The sequence below is a fragment of the Rhinopithecus roxellana genome, chromosome 5 (assembly GCF_007565055.1).
Source record: "Rhinopithecus roxellana isolate Shanxi Qingling chromosome 5, ASM756505v1, whole genome shotgun sequence".
Taxonomy (NCBI): Eukaryota; Metazoa; Chordata; class Mammalia; order Primates; family Cercopithecidae; genus Rhinopithecus; species Rhinopithecus roxellana.
The window spans coordinates 35,688,770-35,708,034 of NC_044553.1; the positions used below are offsets into that span (position 1 = coordinate 35,688,770).

The 19,265-nt window shown below is 39.6% G+C and overlaps 1 protein-coding gene across 1 annotated transcript in view; it reads right to left on the reverse strand.

Annotated features, from left to right (window-relative positions):
* Positions 1-19,265, reverse strand: part of FBN1 (fibrillin 1) — a 240,478-nt gene that overhangs the window by 189,544 nt on the left and 31,669 nt on the right. The window contains exons 3-5 of the mRNA XM_010357811.2: positions 18,201-18,283; positions 15,932-16,030; positions 2,355-2,450 (exon numbers count right to left, since the gene is read on the reverse strand). Coding sequence (XP_010356113.2) covers positions 2,355-2,450; positions 15,932-16,030; positions 18,201-18,283 — 278 coding nt within the window. The remainder of the gene's footprint in view (positions 1-2,354; positions 2,451-15,931; positions 16,031-18,200; positions 18,284-19,265) is intronic.

A 19,265-nucleotide genomic window follows, 5' to 3' on the forward strand; every position in this document is an offset into this window, starting at 1 on the left:
TGAAGAGCTTCTAGACAGAAAAGAAAGTTTGAGCTTGCCTAAGCCAACCCTCCCAGATTACAGATGAGGAAGCTGAAGTTTAGGAAAAATGTTCTAATTCTGCCAGTGTTAATTAAGCACTTGTGTGTTGGGCATTGGGCTAAACTCCCTCAGGGAGCACCAAGGGGAGCAGGAGAAATGCCCAGCAGCCCCTCCTGATTCTCCTGGAATGCCACTGGATCTAGCCCCATCTCGCCATCTCCACAGCCACAGCCTTAGATAGGACTTGTCTTCCTGCTCCTGTTTTGGCCTCCTCCAGCTGTGCGTCCACACTGTGATCTTTCTCACTGTAAACCTTCATAAGTGAAAGGTAATAAGGTTGGTATTTCACAGCAGTAAACACATGGGCTATGGAGTCATACTGTTTGGGTTCCAACCCCAGCTCTGCCGATTACCACCTATATACCCTTAGAGGAACCACTGGGGACCCTGGGTTCCAGTTCCCTCATCTGCTAGAGGGTAACATTTATGGCCTCTAACACAAAGATTATTGTCATATTAAATGAGTTAACACACATAGAGTTCTAAAATGTGCCTAGCACACAGTAAGCACAGAGTAACTCAAAAGATGTATATTGTTGATGTTGTCAGTGTTGTTTATTGTTGTGGTCTCACTCCTCTTTCCCAGCCCTACTTTGGAAGAAAACATAGTATGTATAAAGGCATCAAAACCTGGCCCATGACATCCTATCTGACCTTACTTCCTTTCCCATCACTCTCCTCTGCATTTTAGCTCTAGCAACACCAAAGCACTTGCTATGTCCCACATCCCTTGCTGTGTCTTGTGGCGGTGCTTTGGTCATGCTCTACCATCTGCCCAAAAGGTCCACTCCCCATCACCTGACAGGTAAACACTTACCCATCCCTCAAGACTCAGCCCAAGGATCACCCACACTGGGGAGTCTGTCCTACCTCTCCTCTCTCCAGGTTGGGCTACACAAAACTCAACCAATATTCTTCTCCCACTGCAATGAGTGGATGGTGATACGGTTTGGCTGTGTCACCACCCAAATCTCATCTTGAATTCTCATGTGTTGTGGGAGGTGGGAGGTAACTGAATCATGGGGGCAGGTCTCTTTCCCACGCTGTTCCCATGACAGTAAGTCTCACAAGATCTGATGGTTATTATAAGGGGGAGTTTTCCCACAGAAGCTCTTTTTTGCCTGCTGCCATCCATGTAAGACGTGACTTGTTGCTCCCTGCCTTCCACCATGATTATGAAGCCTCCCCAGCCATGGGGAACTGTAAGTCCAATAAACCTCTTTCTTTTGTAAATTGCCCAGTCTTGGGTATGTCTTTATCAGCAGCATGAAAACAGACTAACATAGATGGTCACTAGGGCATTCTCTACATTTTTGTTTATTTATAATAACATTATTAATCCTAACAAATACATACACAAAAGCAAAAATTAGAAACACCCTGAATAAGGTTCACCATTAAGGATTCATTAAACAGTCAAACGTCCATGTAACAGAGTACTAGGCAACCATTAAAATGTATTTTAAAACGTGTAATAACATGAGTATACTTTGAATAAAATATTAAGTGAAAAGTGGCATAAAATCTATATATACAGTGAGAACTAACGTACCAAATATGCATTACAAGTCTAGAAGATAGTATCTAGAATGATGAAATCATGAATAATTTTACTTTTTGTATTTTTAAAACTTTTCCAAATTTTCTGTAGGGTATATATGTTCATCTTAAAGTAATTTAAAAAAAAAGCTTTTTAAAAAGAATGTGCCTCTTCTGCAAAGCACAGGGACTAATAGAAAGTAGACACAATAAGTGGTGTGTACAAATGAACTTTCAAACTGAACACCATGTGATAAGTACTTCAGTAGCAGCATCTAGACTGGGAAATGAGAGGGATGCAGATACCACTAATCAAGAGAAAGGACATGTTTAGAGAGAATGACGAGGCTGAGTTTTGAAATATTTTATTTGAGATGCTTCCTGAAAATCCAAGTGCTGAAGTTCAGCAAGTGAGTGGAAGATATGCGTCTGGAATGAACAAGAATTCTGCTCCTTTGGTGGTGACTAGAAATCAAGGAGATCAGGCAAGCAGGGTGGTGAAGGTAAATGAGAGGAAAATGAATCAAACAACCTGTAACCAACCAAGGTTCCATTTGGAAATTTGGTGATAAGTGTTTTGAGTAAGTGATCTGTTCATCTGTAAAGGTCATTGGACACTTGTAAAAATGCTGTGTCCCAGGTAATCAGAGAAAATCTATCAGCACTTATCTCTTTATTTTACTTGTCTACAAACAGGTTAACATCTAGAATACTTATAACTATGGTGTACTTACGTTGTCCACAGTGAGTCCCTATGTATCCTTTCTGGCACAGACAGTGATCGTCACTGCAGCTACCTCCATTCATACAGCGAATATTGCAGTGTTGTACTTGAAAAAAAAGAAGAAGAATTCACTTTTGCAACTTAAATGCATGGATTGTAACAGCTCACAGGAGTTGATTTGTAGTTATTTGAAGAGAAAATCACATAGTTTATCAGGATTCATCTATTTTTACCCGATAATGACCTAATTGCGAATGCTAAACATACTATTATTTGTGTGAGTAAAATCACTTACCGGCTAGGCACGGTGGCTCATGCCTGTAATCACAACACTTTGGAAGGCCAAGGCGGGCGGATCACCTGTGGTCAGGAGTTTGAGACCAGCCTGGCCGACATGGTGAAACCCCATCCCTACTACAAATACAAAAATTAGCCGGGGGCAATGGCACATGCCTGTAATCCCAGCCACTCAAAAGGTTGAGGCAAGAGAATTGCTTGAACCTGCGGGGCGGAGATTGCAGTGAGCCGAGATTGCACCCCTGCATTCCAGCCTGAGCAACAGAGTGAGACTCTGTCTTGAAAAAAAAAAAAAAATCATTTACCATGCAATGCAATTGTTTTTTTGGCATTCACTTTAACAGTGCTAAATGACTTCCTTAATTTAACAGAACTTACAACTCAATGTCATTTCTGTAATTTATACCAACAAGAAAGTATTGCCTTGAGTAACCATATGAGACAAGATTATGATGGCAATAATTTTCCTGTGAAAAGATTTAGAATCCCAGGTAGGTGGCGCAGGGGAAGAGTTAAGAGTAGCAAATTCCAGCACATAAACAGAACCAAACACAAAAACCACATGATTATCTCAATAGATGCAGAAAAGGCTTTTGACAAAATTTAACAGTCCTTCATGCTAAAAACGCTCAATAAATTCGGTATTGATGGAACGTATCTCAAAATAATAAGAGCTATTTATGACAAACCCACAGCCAATATCATACTGAATGGGCAAAAACTGGAAGCATTCCCTTTGAAAACTGACACAAGACAGGGATGCCCTCTCTCACCACTCCTATTCAACATAGTGTTGGAAGTTCTGGCTAGGGCAATCAGGCAAGAGAAATAAATAAAGGGTATTCAGTTAGGAAAAGAAGAAGTCAAATTGTCCCTGATTGCAGATGACATGATTGTATATTTAGAAAACCCCATTGTCTCAGCCAAAAATCTCCTTAAGCTGATAAGGAACTTCAGCGAAGTCTCACGATACAAAATCAATGTGCAAAAATCACAAGCATTCTTATACACCAGTAACAGACAAACAGAGAGCCAAATCATGAATGAACTGCCATTCACAATAGCTTCAAAGAGAATAAAATACCTAGGAATCCAACTTACAAGGGATGTAAAGGACCTCTTCAAGGAGAACTACAAACCACTACTCAGTGAAATAAAAGAGGACACAAACAAATGGAAGAACATACCATGCTCATGGATAGGAAGAATCAATATTGTGAAAATGGCCATACTGCCCAAGGTAATTTACAGATTCAATGTCATTCCCATTAAGCTACCAACGACTTTCTTCACAGAATTGGAAAAAACTGTTTTAAAGTTCATATGGAACCAAAAAAGACCCCACATTGCCAAGACAATCCTAAGCCAAAAGAACAAAGCTGGAGGCATCACGCTACCTGACTTCAAACTACACCACAAGGCTACAGTAACCAAAACAGCACGGTACTGGTACCAAAACAGAGATATAGACCAATGGAACAGAACAGAGCCCTCAGAAATAATACCACACATCTACAGCCATCTGATCTTTGACAAACCTGAGAAAAACAAGAAATGGGGAAAGGATTCCCTATTTAATAAATGGTGCTGGGAAAATTGGCTAGCCATAAGTAGAAAGCTGAAACTGAATCCTTCCCTTACTCCTTATACAAAAATTAATTCAAGATGGATTAGAGACTTACATGTTAGACTTAAAACCATAAAAACCCTAGAAGAAAACCTAGATAATACCATTCAGGACATAGGCATGGGCTAGGACTTCATGTCTAAAACACCAAAAGCAATGGCAACAAAAGCCAAAATTAACAAATGGGATCTAATTAAACTAAAGAGCTTCTGCACAGCAAAAGAAACTACCATCAGAGAGAACAGGCAACCTACAGAATGGGAAAAAAATTTTGCAATCTACTTATCTGACAAAGGGCTAATATCCAGAACCTACAAAGAACTCAATCAAATTTACAAGAAAAAAACAAACAACCCCATCAAAAAGTGGGCAAAGGATATGAACAGACACTTCTCAAAAGAAGACATTCATTCAGCCAACAGACACATGAAAAAATGCTCATCATCACTCGCCATCAGAGAAACGCAAGTCAAAACCACAATGAGATACCATCTCATACCAGTTAGAATGGCAATCATTAAAAAATCAGGAAACAACAGGTGCTGGAGAGGATGTGGAGAAACAGGAACACTTTTACACTGTTGGTGGGACCGTAAACTAGTTCAACCATTGTAGAAAACAGTGTGGCGATTCCTCAAGGATCTAGAACTAGAAATACCATTTGACCCAGCCATCCCATTACTGGGGATATACCCAAAGGATTATGTCATGCTGCTATAAAGACACATGCACACGTATGTTTATTGCAGCACTATTCACAAGAGCAAAGACTTGGAATCAACCCAAATGTCCATCAGCGACAGACTGGATTAAGAAAATGTGGCACATATACACCATGGAATACTATGCAGCCATAAAAAAGGATGAGTTCATGTCCTTTGTAGGGACATGGATGCAGCTGGAAACCATCATTCTCAGCAAACTATTGCAAGAACAGAAAACCAAATACCACATGTTCTCACTCATAGGTGGGAATTGAACAATGAGATCACTTGGACACAGGAAGGGGATCATCACACACTGGGTCCTATTGTGGGGAAGAGGGAAGGGATAGCATTAGGAGATATACTTAATGTAAATGATGAGTTAATGAGTGCAGCACATCAACATGGCACATGTATACATATGTAACAAACCTGCACGTTGTGCACATGTACCCTAGAACTTAAAGTATAATTAAAAAAAAAAAAGAAAGAAAGAAAAAAAAGAGTAGCAAATTCCACAGAATTTTGTTAAAAGAAATTTTAGAGGCAGAATAGAGAAACAAGAAAATGCCGACAAGGCATTTAATAACAAGACTGCCTGATGACAGGGACAGCTGGATTTGCCTGAGAAAGAGCTGCTTGTTTAAACTGTAACCTCAAACGAAGTAAGATACTCATTTTCACCTACAGAAGTGTACTTTTCAGGGCCCAGAGCAGAAAGACCATGGATTGACAGCCTTAGACTCTAGACAATGAGACACTCAGAGAGGCTGGAGTAAAAGACAGACGCGGGCTCATAGTGAGCAATGACAACAGCGCAGGCAAGTGCTCTCATTTCTCCAGCGTTCAGGCTGTCTCTAGGTCAGTAATTTAGGAATGCTAATAGCACTTGCAAAATCCTAGGCTATTTCCTAGTCCAAAGCTTGATTGAATTAACCACTAATCCTTGTTGATACCTGCTTACACACGGAGGCCAGGGTTGGGCTTTGGAGTCTGGCTTATTCTGTCTGGTCTTCCAAGTTGTGGGAGTAAATTCTCAGGGAAAAAGGTTCAATAATTTTAGCTAAGGAGAAGAGAATATCTTCTTTCTACACAAAACCAGAAATCTGCTGTTTATGCTCACTCTTCCTGAAGCACAGGGGCCAAATCCTCTCTCCAGAGCAAATAGAAGATTCCTCCCAACAGCCACCCTGTTCATTACCCCTTGTTAGGAATCCTCAGCCATGGTATTGAAAAGTGCTACTTGACTTCAGGAGAAAGGGACAATTTTTATAAGGAGCTACACAAATCTCAGCCTGACAACAGGGAAGGAAAGTGCAGAACCCAATATCTTCTATACCCTTTTACAGCACAAAGAAGTTAAGTCGAGTTGAAAATTAAATGCCTTTTCAAGAACATGCCACACACTGAAACACCATTAAAGGCCTGTTTCTACTGAACTAGAGCCACCTCCATCTCTCAGCATTCACGGCCCCCTCAGCATAGCCCCAGGTGTCTTTCGGGGCTCCTTGGCACACGCCTACTATGTCCTACGACTCCATCTCCTGATCTACTTATCAGTCATTCATTCACTCACAAACATTTCTGAGTGCCTACTATGTGTCATGCAAAAAACCCAGCACTCGCCTTGTCCTAGTCCCTCTGTAGAACCCATTCCCTTACCTGCCTCTGTGTCTCCTTGCCTGTAACCCCTAAACCCCAACACAACATACACACAGTTCTCCCCCAAAACCTGAAATCCTATCTATCTCCAAAATCCATTTCAAATATTGCTTCTTTCCACTGATCTTTTCTGATACCTCCCAAACCAAATGTGAGCCCTTTCTCCTTTCCAATTATGTTTCTCTTTTGAAGCATATATTATATAATCCAGCCTATTTTTACTTATTTTGCCACCCCCCATTTGTTTAAAAACTTCTTAGGAGTGGGGAGTGTCATGAGCATTAATTATGCAATATTCCCTTAAATGCCTAGAGTAGCACCTTGCTTATAAGTAAGTGCTGTATAAAACTGTGCTAAATTAATTTTTATTTACCTAACTCATGCTGCCTGATGATGACATCAAAAGCTATGCCCAAAGACCAAACTGAGACTTCGAAGTTGTCCATTGTGTCCGAAGCACTTATACAGCCCTATTAAGTAGGTTGCTATTAAAAATATTTTTATCTTTGTTTCCCCATGTACGAAAGTAGAAATAACTCCTTTGTTGGAGTAATGAAATCAAGCAACCCCGGAAAGTGATTAAAACAGTTATTTTAGGCTCTTATGATTCCATTAAAACGTCTCAGCCAAAATGCTTTTTTAACTAAAAAGCTGTCTATAAGTATACAAAGAAAAAAATGATTTAGTGAAAACTTTGAATAATATTCTAAGTAGGTCAGGAAAAGGTGTATAGTTTCTTTAAAATTTGAAGTTAAACTTAGCTTCATCCTATCTTAGAAAAACAGTAAGGATTGGGAAAAGCACAGGAAATGATGTCATCTGTCAAGCAGCATAGGAACTCAGCCTTCAAACTGATTTCAATTAAAGCAGTTCATGCCAAGAGCTAATTTCCATTCCCACATGAGCGACAAAGCCATTTAACTACTTTGAGATTAAAAAGCTAATAGTAGTTTAAAAAGTGACTTTACATTATTTGTTCAAGTTGAAAATCAGAACGAATTCTTCTTTCTGGCAAGAATAATAAGTTTACATTTAAATGCAATAGAATAAAAACCTCCCTGATATATATTTTTTACTCTGTCTTTCAGGCAAATCTTTTCCAGCGTAAAATATTCTTTCTTCTTTAAAAAACAAAAGCACTCATTCAGACTTGTGAAACAAGAAGACATCAAGGAACCCTACGCATGAATCCTTGGGGGAAGCCAGGAGGAGGCAGGTTCAGCACAGATAATAGGCTCCGAATCACCTGCTTTGCCACCGTGTTTACCATGGGAAACTTTTTACTCGTTGTGAGTCTTAGATCTTTAGGGGGAAAAAGCATTCTGATAAAGGTGCTCAGGATTTCTGAAGGGAAGTAAAGGAACTAGATATGCAGTTTCACTGTACACACAGGAAACAGTTTACAGAGAATATATACCCAAATTGGTTTTATTTTGGATTGAGTCCTGCCATTGATGCATATTCTAAATTTACGCTGATTTGAACAAGAATTCCCAATGTATCATAACTGGAAGACCAAGTTCTACGTCTCTTAAAAAAGCCAACTGAAAACTAGGGGTTCCTCCTACACCCATAATGATGCTATATTCTTTGCTGGATGCAATAAGTACCCCAAGTCAGAAGATATTCCTAAACTCAATCTGTGTTAAGATTTTACTAGAAATTGAAAATACTAGGGGAATCAAGAGTGCACTGATCCTGCCATATGCAGTGAACCCTGAGAATCCTAAAGCCCCAGTGAGGACCTGCCCTTGAAGACGAGCAGACAGCCATAAAGGGTTTCATGTAAGTCTCGATATCCCAGAGCTAACAGAAAAAGCTGCCATTTCCCCATATCCATAAAAGATCCCAAATTAATTTTGTATTCATATCAGATGTCAGTCATTTCAGTCATTCAACAGTGACTTACTGAACGTCTTTCATTTGCCAGCATTGGCCAGAAAGAACAGAAGAAATTTTCTCTAATTACAGCCCAGTACAGATTAGTTCTTAAATGATTCATCAGAAGAGAACAATGTGAGCACGCTATGGGAATGCGAGAGAGGCAGGGCTGGCACTTGGATCTAAATACCTCAGGTAATGATTTTCTTTGGGATGCATTAGGTTTGGAACGATTCTAAAGACCTGCCATCATCTTGGCAGGCACAACTGGCAGAAAGAACACTGGGAGCAATTTACACATAAGCATTTGTATGATGAACATGTGATTTTAATTTAGGTACTAGGAAAAGCACAGACAGACAAATTAAACAGCCAGACTAACTTCTGGACTCTACACCTGAGACAACAGTCCACAGGGACAATCAGAGTCACTGCAGGATAAAAACAATTTTCATTTAGAGAGATAACAGCAATGGCATTTCCCTTAAGTGAAGAGATGTCTGGGGATGCCTAAAGACACACAGCTTGGAAGAGAAACTTCACTAAAATTCTCAAACAAACAAACAAACAAACAAAAATCTAGCCAAGCTGGAAAAGCTGCAGAGAAGAACAAGTGAAATGACAGCAGTGATAAAGGTGCTTCCATACAGGGTGGTCTAGAAAGAAAGAGTTCAACCATTTCTAAGGACAAGTCTGAGTAGATTCCATGCATGTTTCTCCTCCCAGTCCATATAAATCCCACCATTCCCGGAAAGCTTTTTCAAGCGGGACTTCTTCCAGACTAGCTGTAGCAGCACCTTCCCTTCCTCTGAATGTCCCCACACTTTCAGGATTTGGTTGTACCGCACTCCCTCAAACTTGCTAACACACTGGTCTAGAATTGTTCTGCTGGCCTTCTTACACCCTTAGAGCTCAGATTTGCATTGGGATTACAAATGCTCCAAACTCTTGCTCCCAGCTGATTAAAGCCCCTTCCTTCCTAAAACCAGTGTCCGAGAGGTTTTGTCTGTGACCGGTTCTGCTAACACTCTCATTGAACTGAAGTCAATTAAATGAGAAAATGTGATTAAAGTATAAGGGGTTTGAAAAGTATAAGGGGCCCCAAATTGATATACAGGTTTGATGCAATTCCTATCAAAATCCGAAAAGGTTTTGTAAATATAGACAAGATTAATCTACAGTTTTTACAGAAAAGAACTAGAATAGCTAAAACAAAAAAGGATATAGTGGGAAAAATCTGTCTACCCATCCTGGGTGACAGAGCAAGACCCTGTCTCAAAGAATAAGTAAATAAAAATAAAACTATGAAACTAGTAGAAAAAAGTTGGAGAAAATCTTCAGAATCTAGGAGTAGACAAAGCATTCCTAGACTCGTCAATGAAAGCATGACCCAGTAAAGGGAAAACTGATAAGTTAGACTTAGTGAAATTTGAAAACATTTGCTCTATGAAAGATCCCATTAAAAATATTAGAAAGTAAGCTACAGAGTGTGATAAAATGCCTGCAAATCACATTATCTGACAAACAGCTAGTATTTAGAGTATATAAAGAATTCCCAAAACTCAATAATGAAATAATAGACAATTCAATTAGCATCTGGACAAAAGAGGCCAGGCACAGTGGCTCATGCCTGTAATACCAACACTTTGGGAGGCTAAGGCATGCAGATTGCTTGAGCTCAGGAGTTCAAGACCAGCGTGGGCAACATGGAAAAACTCTGTCTCTACCAAAAATACAAAAAACTTAGTAGGGCATGGTGGTGTGCCCCTGTGGTCCCAGCTACTCAGGAGGCGGAGGTGGGAGGATAACTTGAGCCTGGGAGACGGAGGTTGCAGTGAGCCGAGATCGTGCCACTGTACTCCAACCTAGGTGACAGAGTAAGACCCTGTCTAAAAATATTTTTTTTTAATTAAAAATAAGAAGCTAGACAAAAGACATAAAGAGACTTTTCACTGAAAAAGATATACAGGTGGCAATAAGCACATAAAAAGATGTTTGACATCATTATCCAGTAGGGAAATGCAAATTGAAACCACAGTAAGAGATGACTACACAGCAATCAGAATAGCTAAAATTAAAAATAAAGATAACACAAAAAGCTGGTAAGAATGCAGAGAAACTGGGTCATTCATACATTGCTGGTGAGCATGCAAAATGGTACATACGGCAATTCCAAAAACAGTTTAATAGTTCTTAAAATGCTAAACATGAAACTATCATACAACCTAGAAATTGTGTTTCTGAGCATTTACTCCAGAGAACACAAGATTTGTGTTCACACCACAACCTTGTACACAAGTGTTCATAGCAGCTTAGTTCAAATAATAAAGAAAAAAAATGATGACAATTCAGATGCCCTTCAATGGATGAATGGCCAAACTAACTTGTAGTACATCCGTAGCATGTACTACTACTCGGCAATCAAAAATAACAAACTATTGACACTGCAACAACCTAGATGACTCTCCAGAAAATCCTGATGAGCGAAAAAAGCCACTTCCAAAAGGTTATATACTATGTGATTCCATTTATATAACATTTGTGAAATGATAAAATTATAGAAATGCAGAATAGATTAGTGGTTGTCAGAATTAAAGAGAGAATTAGGTTGGGAAGAAAATGACAATAAAAGCATAACATGAGCGCTCTTTGTGGTGATGGAAACGTTCTGTATCTTGACTGTATCAATTTTGTGATATCCTGGTTGTGCTGTTGTACTATAGTCTTGCAAGATGTCAACATGGGGAAAACTAAATAAAGAATACCCGGGATATTTCTGAATTATTTCTTACAAATGCCATAGTTGGAATGTTCCTTTCAAAACTCATGTTGAAAATTAATTATCATTGTGATGGTATTAAGAGGTGGAACCTTTAAGATGTGATAAGGTCATGAGGGCTTTGCCCTCATAAATGGATTTACGCCATTATCTAGGGAGTGGGTTGGTTATGTCAGGAGTTCAGCGCATTTTCTGTCTGTCTCTCATACTTGCTCCCCATGTGATGCCTTCCACCATGGGATGGCTCTCAACAGACATTGGTGTCATGCTCTGGACTTCCCAGCCTCCAGAACCATGAACCAAATAAACTTTTGTTGTTTATAAGTTATCCAGTCTGTGGTATACTGTTACAGCAGCAGAAAACAGATTAAGACAACTGCTTGCAAATCTACAATTATCTCAAAATAAGAAGTTTAATTTTTAGCATTCTTTAAAAAAGTGTAGAGAGTAAAACAGAATGAGAAGATTCCAAAATTACAAAGTACAAACTATAGGAATTACAAAATAGAAAATTATAAAATATAAACTACAGGAAATAACTTTTATAATGTATCATATATAATTATATATATAATTAGACAATAACATATGTATACATACAATATGTTTGTGTCTCCACAAAATTTATATGCTGAAACTTAGTCCCTAATGGGAGAGTAGGGAGCAGTGGGGCCTTTGGGAAGGTGATTAAGTCATGCAGGCAGCGTCCTCATGAAAGGATTAGTATCCTTATAAAAAAAAGGCCTGAGAGACATGTTTGCCCCCTCTGCCATGTAAGGACACACATAAAGCACCATCTGGGAGGAACAGGACTTCACCAGACATGTAATCTGCTGGCCTCTTGAACTGTAAAAAAATACATTTTTGTTGTTTATAAATTACCCAGTCTATAGTATTTTGTTATAGCAGCCCAAACTGACTAATATATATATATAGTTATAGAGTTTATTAATCCCAGTGTTACAAGCTACTATACATTTGTATGTGTATATACACATATTAGAAGAATGAGTAAATTCATACATCAGTAAACCATGATAGGTCTTTATGACAATTAGGATTGCTCAAAATCCATCTCCAGCCTCAGAGACTGACACAGTAAAGAACAGTCCTAAAGAGGGCTGGAATTAAAGTCTAGAAAAATTACTGTTTTGACCCTGTCTAGCTAATCATTCTTTTTGCCCTGGTGCTGAATGACGAGTGTCAAGAGTTCCACCAACACTAAGGGAAGCCACAACTTCCTGTTGTCCAAGAGAATCACTGGCTGATACTTTGAACCTTCTGGAAATGCAATCTCTCATTCAGGTCACTAGAGATCATTTTCTATTCTCAGAGTCACAGGACACTCAAGTCAAAAAACACCTGAAAGAACAACATTTCTTCCATTTTGTTCATATTCAAGTGGGAAAACTAAGGCTCTCTGAGGTCCCATGACTTGCCTAGACCTCCTTGATCCCTATCATATAACAAGTACAAAATTTTTCATAGGAAAAATTGGTGCAGTGATCTAAATTGACCCTTTTTAGTAGAACCACATGTAGTGAATGCAAACATTTCACTGAGTAGAATTGTCCTTCTATTAGCAGGAAAGTTAGCAAAGTGATCAGGATGTTCTTTGGAATGGCGCAGCTGTTCCCTAGAACATCACTCCAAAAGATGAGAAATGAATTATGATCATCCCCAGCTACCCTTAATTTAAAATATTTTGCCATCTTTAATTTTGCAAGTCGTTTAGACAATATTAGTGCAGAGAGAATCAAAGTCAACAATTTTAAAGATTTCAAGTACCCCCAAAGATCCTGTTGAAACCAGAACCTCCTCCTTACACTACCCTCATCCACAAGCTACTTGGGGAGTTTGTCCAACGTCCAGGTACCATAGATATGACTCAGACTTTCTCAGAAAGCACCACCCACAGTCTTGGATTTTAGTCTCTAGACTAAATCTGGCCTCAGGACCTTACTACTATACTCGTCACATCCCACAGTTAACTTGGACTCTACCAGGACCATGGCTTTTCCGTCTGGTCTTATTAACAGCCTATCTCCACATCTCATGATTTCTACTCGATAGAGAAGTCATTATCAGTTCATACTATCATTGAAGACCTTCCCAGCTTAATACCCAGTTTTGCCATCTGGCTATATTTCTTCCTCCAGAGGAGTGCAATATTAGCTGGTTCAGAAACCAATCTGAGAGATGGGGTCTATTTCCAACTTTATAACTGCATTTCTTTTCCAACCCTGAGATGCTTATGCCTCAGCGGCAGCCTGGAAGTCACCCTTATAGAGATGGAGATGTCCCGCATGTTCCCAGATGTTCTGCCAGCTGGCTTCTCTGCCTCGTTCTATTCTTCCAGTTCAGGGGCTCTTGCTATGTAGAATGAACCTGCTGTTACTTGGAAGATGCACATTTGACACCAAGCTGAGATCAAGGAAAACTATGCTACATTCAGTGCAATAAGCAAGAGTCCCAGCCCATAGGGGAGTTTCTATCCCAATTGTAACTGGCTGTATTTAGTAAAAGGTGGCTGTTATTGTGTGGGCTCCACCAGGAGCAAATTCTGAGACAATAATTTAAATGGAAGTAGTTTGTTCTTAAAGCAATTCTAGGAAACACTCGTAGGAGAGTGCGAAAGTGAGACAAAAAGAGAAGGAAGCTAATAAATTACATTATCAAATCTATTATCACTGTGAACAGTGAGGGCTCAGTCCACTGGGGAACTTCAGGAGACAGTGCAGAGTGAACCTCATGGTTATTCAAACTGAGAGGCAAGGAAGCTGAGGCACTTATCCAATTACTCTCCATCTGTTGTTGGTTAAAAGTCGCTTCTATTGTGAATAGTGCCGCAATAAACATACGTGTGCATGTGTCTTTGTAGTAGAATAATTTATAATCCTTTGGGTATATACCCAGTAGTGGGATGGCTGGGTCATATGGTACATCTAGTTCTAGATCCTTGAGGAATTGCCATACTGTTTTCCATAATGGTTGAACTAGTTTACAATCCCACCAACAGTGTAAAAGTGTTCCTATTTCTCCACATCCTCTCCAACACCTGTTGTTTCCTGACTTCTTAATGATTGCCATTCTAACTGGTGTGAGATGGTATCTCATTGTGGTTTTGATTTGCATTTCTCTGATGGCGAGTGATGATGAGCATTTTTTCATGTGTCTGTTGGCTGTAAAAAAGGATGAGTTTGCATCCTTTGTAGGGACATGGATGCAGCTGGAAACCATCATTCTTAGCAAACTATCACAAGAAGAGAAAACCAAACACCGCATGTTCTCACTCATAGGTGGGAACTGAACAATGAGATCACTTGGACTCGGGAAGGGGAACATCACACACTGGGGCCTATCATGGGGAGGGGGGAGGAGGGAGGGATTGCATTGGGGAGTTATACATGATATAAATGATGAATTGATGGGTGCTGACGAGTTGATGGGTGCAGCACACCAACATGGCATAAGTATATATATGTAACAAACCTGCACGTTATGCACATGTACCCTAGAACTTAAAGTATAATTTAAAAAAAAAAAAAAAAAAAGTCGCTTCTAGGTCCACTAACCCCCAGCACTTCCAGCTTGCCCTGCATGCAGACCTGGCATGCTCTCTGGCCAGAAAAGTATACAAAGCTCTCAAGCAGAGTCCCCCGTGTTCACCCAGGAAGCCAAGGGAGGCGAGAGGGCACCAAGAGTGCTACACAGGACAACCTGCCCTAACCTGTTAATTGGCTTGTGAGAGACACACTCAAATGTTCGAACTCTTAACAGGTAATGAGCCTTGACACACTGAAGTCTCTACTTGCAGTAAACAAAAGAGAATGCACTTATTCCAAAATGTTTCTCTTTAAAACTCTGTCAAAATAGGACACACAACAAGGGGGGTGCATTTTCTCACCAGAAAAAAAAAAAAAAGAAATGGAAAAGGGACCTACGTCTTTTGCCATGGGGACGGTCAAAGTTTTGAGGGGGCTGTTTACACAAACTAGAACTTCAGCTTTTTAAACAACCAATTATGACTCACTTGCCCAAACTCCCAAAAGAAAAACAATAGAACAAGCAAGCAAAGGCTCTGAAGAATGAACTGTGGATATTCTTCTGGCATCACAGAAAATGGCAAAATTCTGAAAGGAAAAATACGTTTATGCTTCATTATAAATCACCCCCGGAAACTTCCATGATGACTTCTTACATTTTCTTCTTGTAAAGCAGGGGTCTTGAGTCTTAAATAAGTTTTTAATCAGATTCATATTCCAGTACCACAAGGAAGAAGGCCTAGATTTCTTGAGCCAAAAACGTTCATTAAACAGCCATTTCATTGAGCACCTTTTATGGTGTTTACATTGGAGATACAAAGATGAATAAGGCAATACCTACATAAAAGGCCATAAGCTTATCCTATTCATAGTAACTATGCCCCATAGGTAATTTTCCTATAAAGAGTAAAGAAGGGAAATGAGAGGCCAGATGAAGGAAAGCCTTTCCAAGTATTTTGGGCAGAACAGAGAAGGCAGATGTTCTAGTGAAAAAATGTATTGCAGGAAAGAGGAAAGCCAAAATCAAATTTAGGAGAAAATGGGGTGTAACCACATAAAATAATATTATATATAATGACATGTTAGACTTACTGGATCTGGAGCCACAGGAAGGAGCTATCTGACCAGATGGGCAAGTGCACATATTTGGCCTCGAACAAAATCCATCCCCACAGGAATGCCGGCAAATGGCTGTGAATAAAACCAGAGGCCTGTTAGCACATGGATTTAGAACACGATTTTTTATAGGGGACCGATCCTCAAATGAGGAAACCTGGGTTCTCAGGTCCCTCATGAACTTTGCTATCATGACTTATATGACCTTAAGCCTCAGGTATACTCATTTTCAAAACAAGTCTATTGAACTAAATAAACTCTGGCTTTAAAATCCACAACTCCTTTATCCAATAACAGTGGTTCTCAACCTCTCTTTGCTTAGTCCACAGCACTGAATCCATCAAAAGCCCAGAACACGCTATGACGAGAAAACCAAACAAACAAATTAAAATTCTGCATCTAAACATATTTGTATGATCATAAGAAATATATTAACTCTAAGATTTAATGATATAAAAATTACATTATTACTTTTGGGAGCCAATTTTATTGTAAATGTTTTCTTGTTTTGTTTTGTTTTGTTTTTTTGAGACGGAGTCTCGCTCTGTCGCCCAGGCTGGAGTGCAGTGGCGCAATCTCGGTTCATTGCAAGCTCTGCCTCCTGGGTTCACGCCATTCTCCTGCCTCAGCCTCCCGAGTAGCTGGGACTACAGGCACGTGCCACCATGCCCAGCTGATTTTTTGTATTTTTAGTAGAGATGGGGTTTCACCGTGTTAGCCAGGATGATCTCGATCTCCTGACCTCGTGATCTGCCTGCCTCGGCCTCCCAGAGTGCTGGGATTACAGGCATGAGCCACCGTGCCCAGCCTATTGTAAATGTTTATTGTTTAATTTTTATCCGGTTCTGAATTCCATCAACAGTCTGAGAGAAGAACACTGGAATCTACCGCCAGAGTACTGATTCTACAGTCAGGAAGCCATTCATCCTTTAGAGAAATATTAACATTTGCACACCACCCAGAGACTAATATCATGCTGGTACCAAATGCTCTGCTAGTGGCCACAAAAGTAAGTTTAAATGGCATATGATTTACATTTATCAGCAGACTAGGACTTGGTCATTACTTTTTGTCATGACAGGCATGATCTTTTCCTCAAGCTCCTGCACAGCCTTGCAAGTGCACACGTGATATGCAAAGCTAAAGGAGTACACTTGATAGAAAGTGCATTCAAACATCCAAAGAGTTTAGGATGGAAACTGGAAACGGCTAAGAAACAAACTGTCAAAGGATCCAATAAACATTTATTTAAATATCTGGAGACATCATTTCTCAGAGAACTCTACAGAAGGCGAGGAAAGGGTTCTATTATAAAGTTCATTGAGAAAATCCAAATACCATTATATTTCTCTTTTAGTGATCCAATTTTGGTCTTAAACCATAGTGTGCCAAATAAAGGAGATGCTTTCTGGTCAAAATCAAGAATTGAGAAAGAGTTAAGCTTTTTCAGATCGTGAAGCAAATATTGGCCAATATAGTCTATTCTCCACTGACCACTGTCAGCCAAGTGAGAAGGTGAACTAAGTGATTCTTTAATGTCCCTTCAGCTCTAAATTTCTCCATTTGGAGTTTTCTGAAAACTGGACATTATTTCACAGGTACAACAACTGTAAAAGCTCATGAAGGGCAGACATCATGACTAAATTTGACTTTGGTGTCTCCATTAAATAACACCTTGTCTGGCATGTGATTTGTCACTCAACATTTGTGGGATATTGGGGAAATCTGGAGGTTGGCCTTGCCAGCAGAAATCAATAGAGGAACCTCTGTTATCATTTGAAATGTTTCTTAGTCTTGCCACTGATCTTTGCCTGGTGCTCTATCTCCTCCCTTTCCCTTCTATCTAGGAGTCAAGTCTGCTCTTGGCCCCTCAATCACCCAAATTCAATGTACAGGGTTTGGTTAGGCCCGTGGGTGGCCAGCAAAGTCAGAAATTACAATAGGAAAACCAGCAATAAGACTCTTTCATTCAAACTCCCATCAAAGTAATTAGTCTGTGTAGCCAGGCACAACATACGTAAATGACACAACCTCAAGCAAAGTATCCCTGTGACTAAACTTTGAAAGGGGTTTGACTAAGTTGATGTATTTCCCAAACTGGAAAGGTAGAAAAGTCTTAAAGCTGGAAGGCTCTACTATAAACAGATTAATAGTACAGTTACAAAGGGCCACATTCTAAGGCTCCCCATGCAACCAACACAACAAAAGAAGCACATGCAGAATGACAGGTGTTCTATTTACTTACGGACAATACACTGATTTCCGCCAGGTAAGGTTTTCCATCCAGGGCAACAGTAAGCATTATAACGTGATCCACAGACATTGGGTCTAAAACAAAACCAGAAGAATTCCATATTTAAAAAAAGAAGAAGAGGAAGAGATGGCCAAATAAAAGGAAAAAAAAATCCCTGAGTTATAAAAGCAAGATGAATCCTGGCAGACAGGTAAAGCAAACTCATGAGACTCAATGCTGGGTTGGTAGCTTAGGACACTAACATAGTGATATTAACAGGGACATCACTTAATATCACCTATGCACTGGTCCATCAGGGAAATAAAAACCAGAGCTACAAAATGTAGCACATTCTGTCACAATTTATGAAGCCATACAAGTCTTAAATTAGACAATAAACTTACACAATAAATTTCTTATCGATATGGTTAAGAAAGGTTGCAATAAAATCTCACGCATGTAAGACTTTACATTTCTACTCTTTGAAGCCATATATATACACACACACATATATATATACACATATACATATGCATATATACATATACATATATATATACACACACATATATATATTTTCCCCTCCCATGGCCCATCTCACCTCTATAATTTTACACATTCTTCCTTTCACTAAAATTACAGGAATGCAAACTCTGACATGAGTCAGAAAAAATAAAGGCCAAAACATGTAAATATTTATTTAGCAAAAGTTTGGAAGCAGGCCAGGTGAGGTGGCTCACGCCTGTAATCCCAGGCACTTTGGGAAGCCGAGGCGGGCAGGTCACTTGAGGTCAGGAGTTCAAGACCAGACTGGCCAACATAATGAAACCCCATCTCTACCAAAAACACAAAAATTAGCTTGGTGTGCTGGCATGCGCCTATATTCCCAGGTACCTAGGGGGCTGAGGCACGAGAATCGCTTGAATCCGGGAAGCGGAGTCTGCAGTGAGCTAAGATCGCACCACTCTGCAGTGAGCTAAGATCGCACCACTACACTCCAGCCTGGGCGACAAAGTAAGACTCTATCTCAAAAAAAAAAAAAGTTTGGAAACATACTTGATACCAGCAGTTACAAGA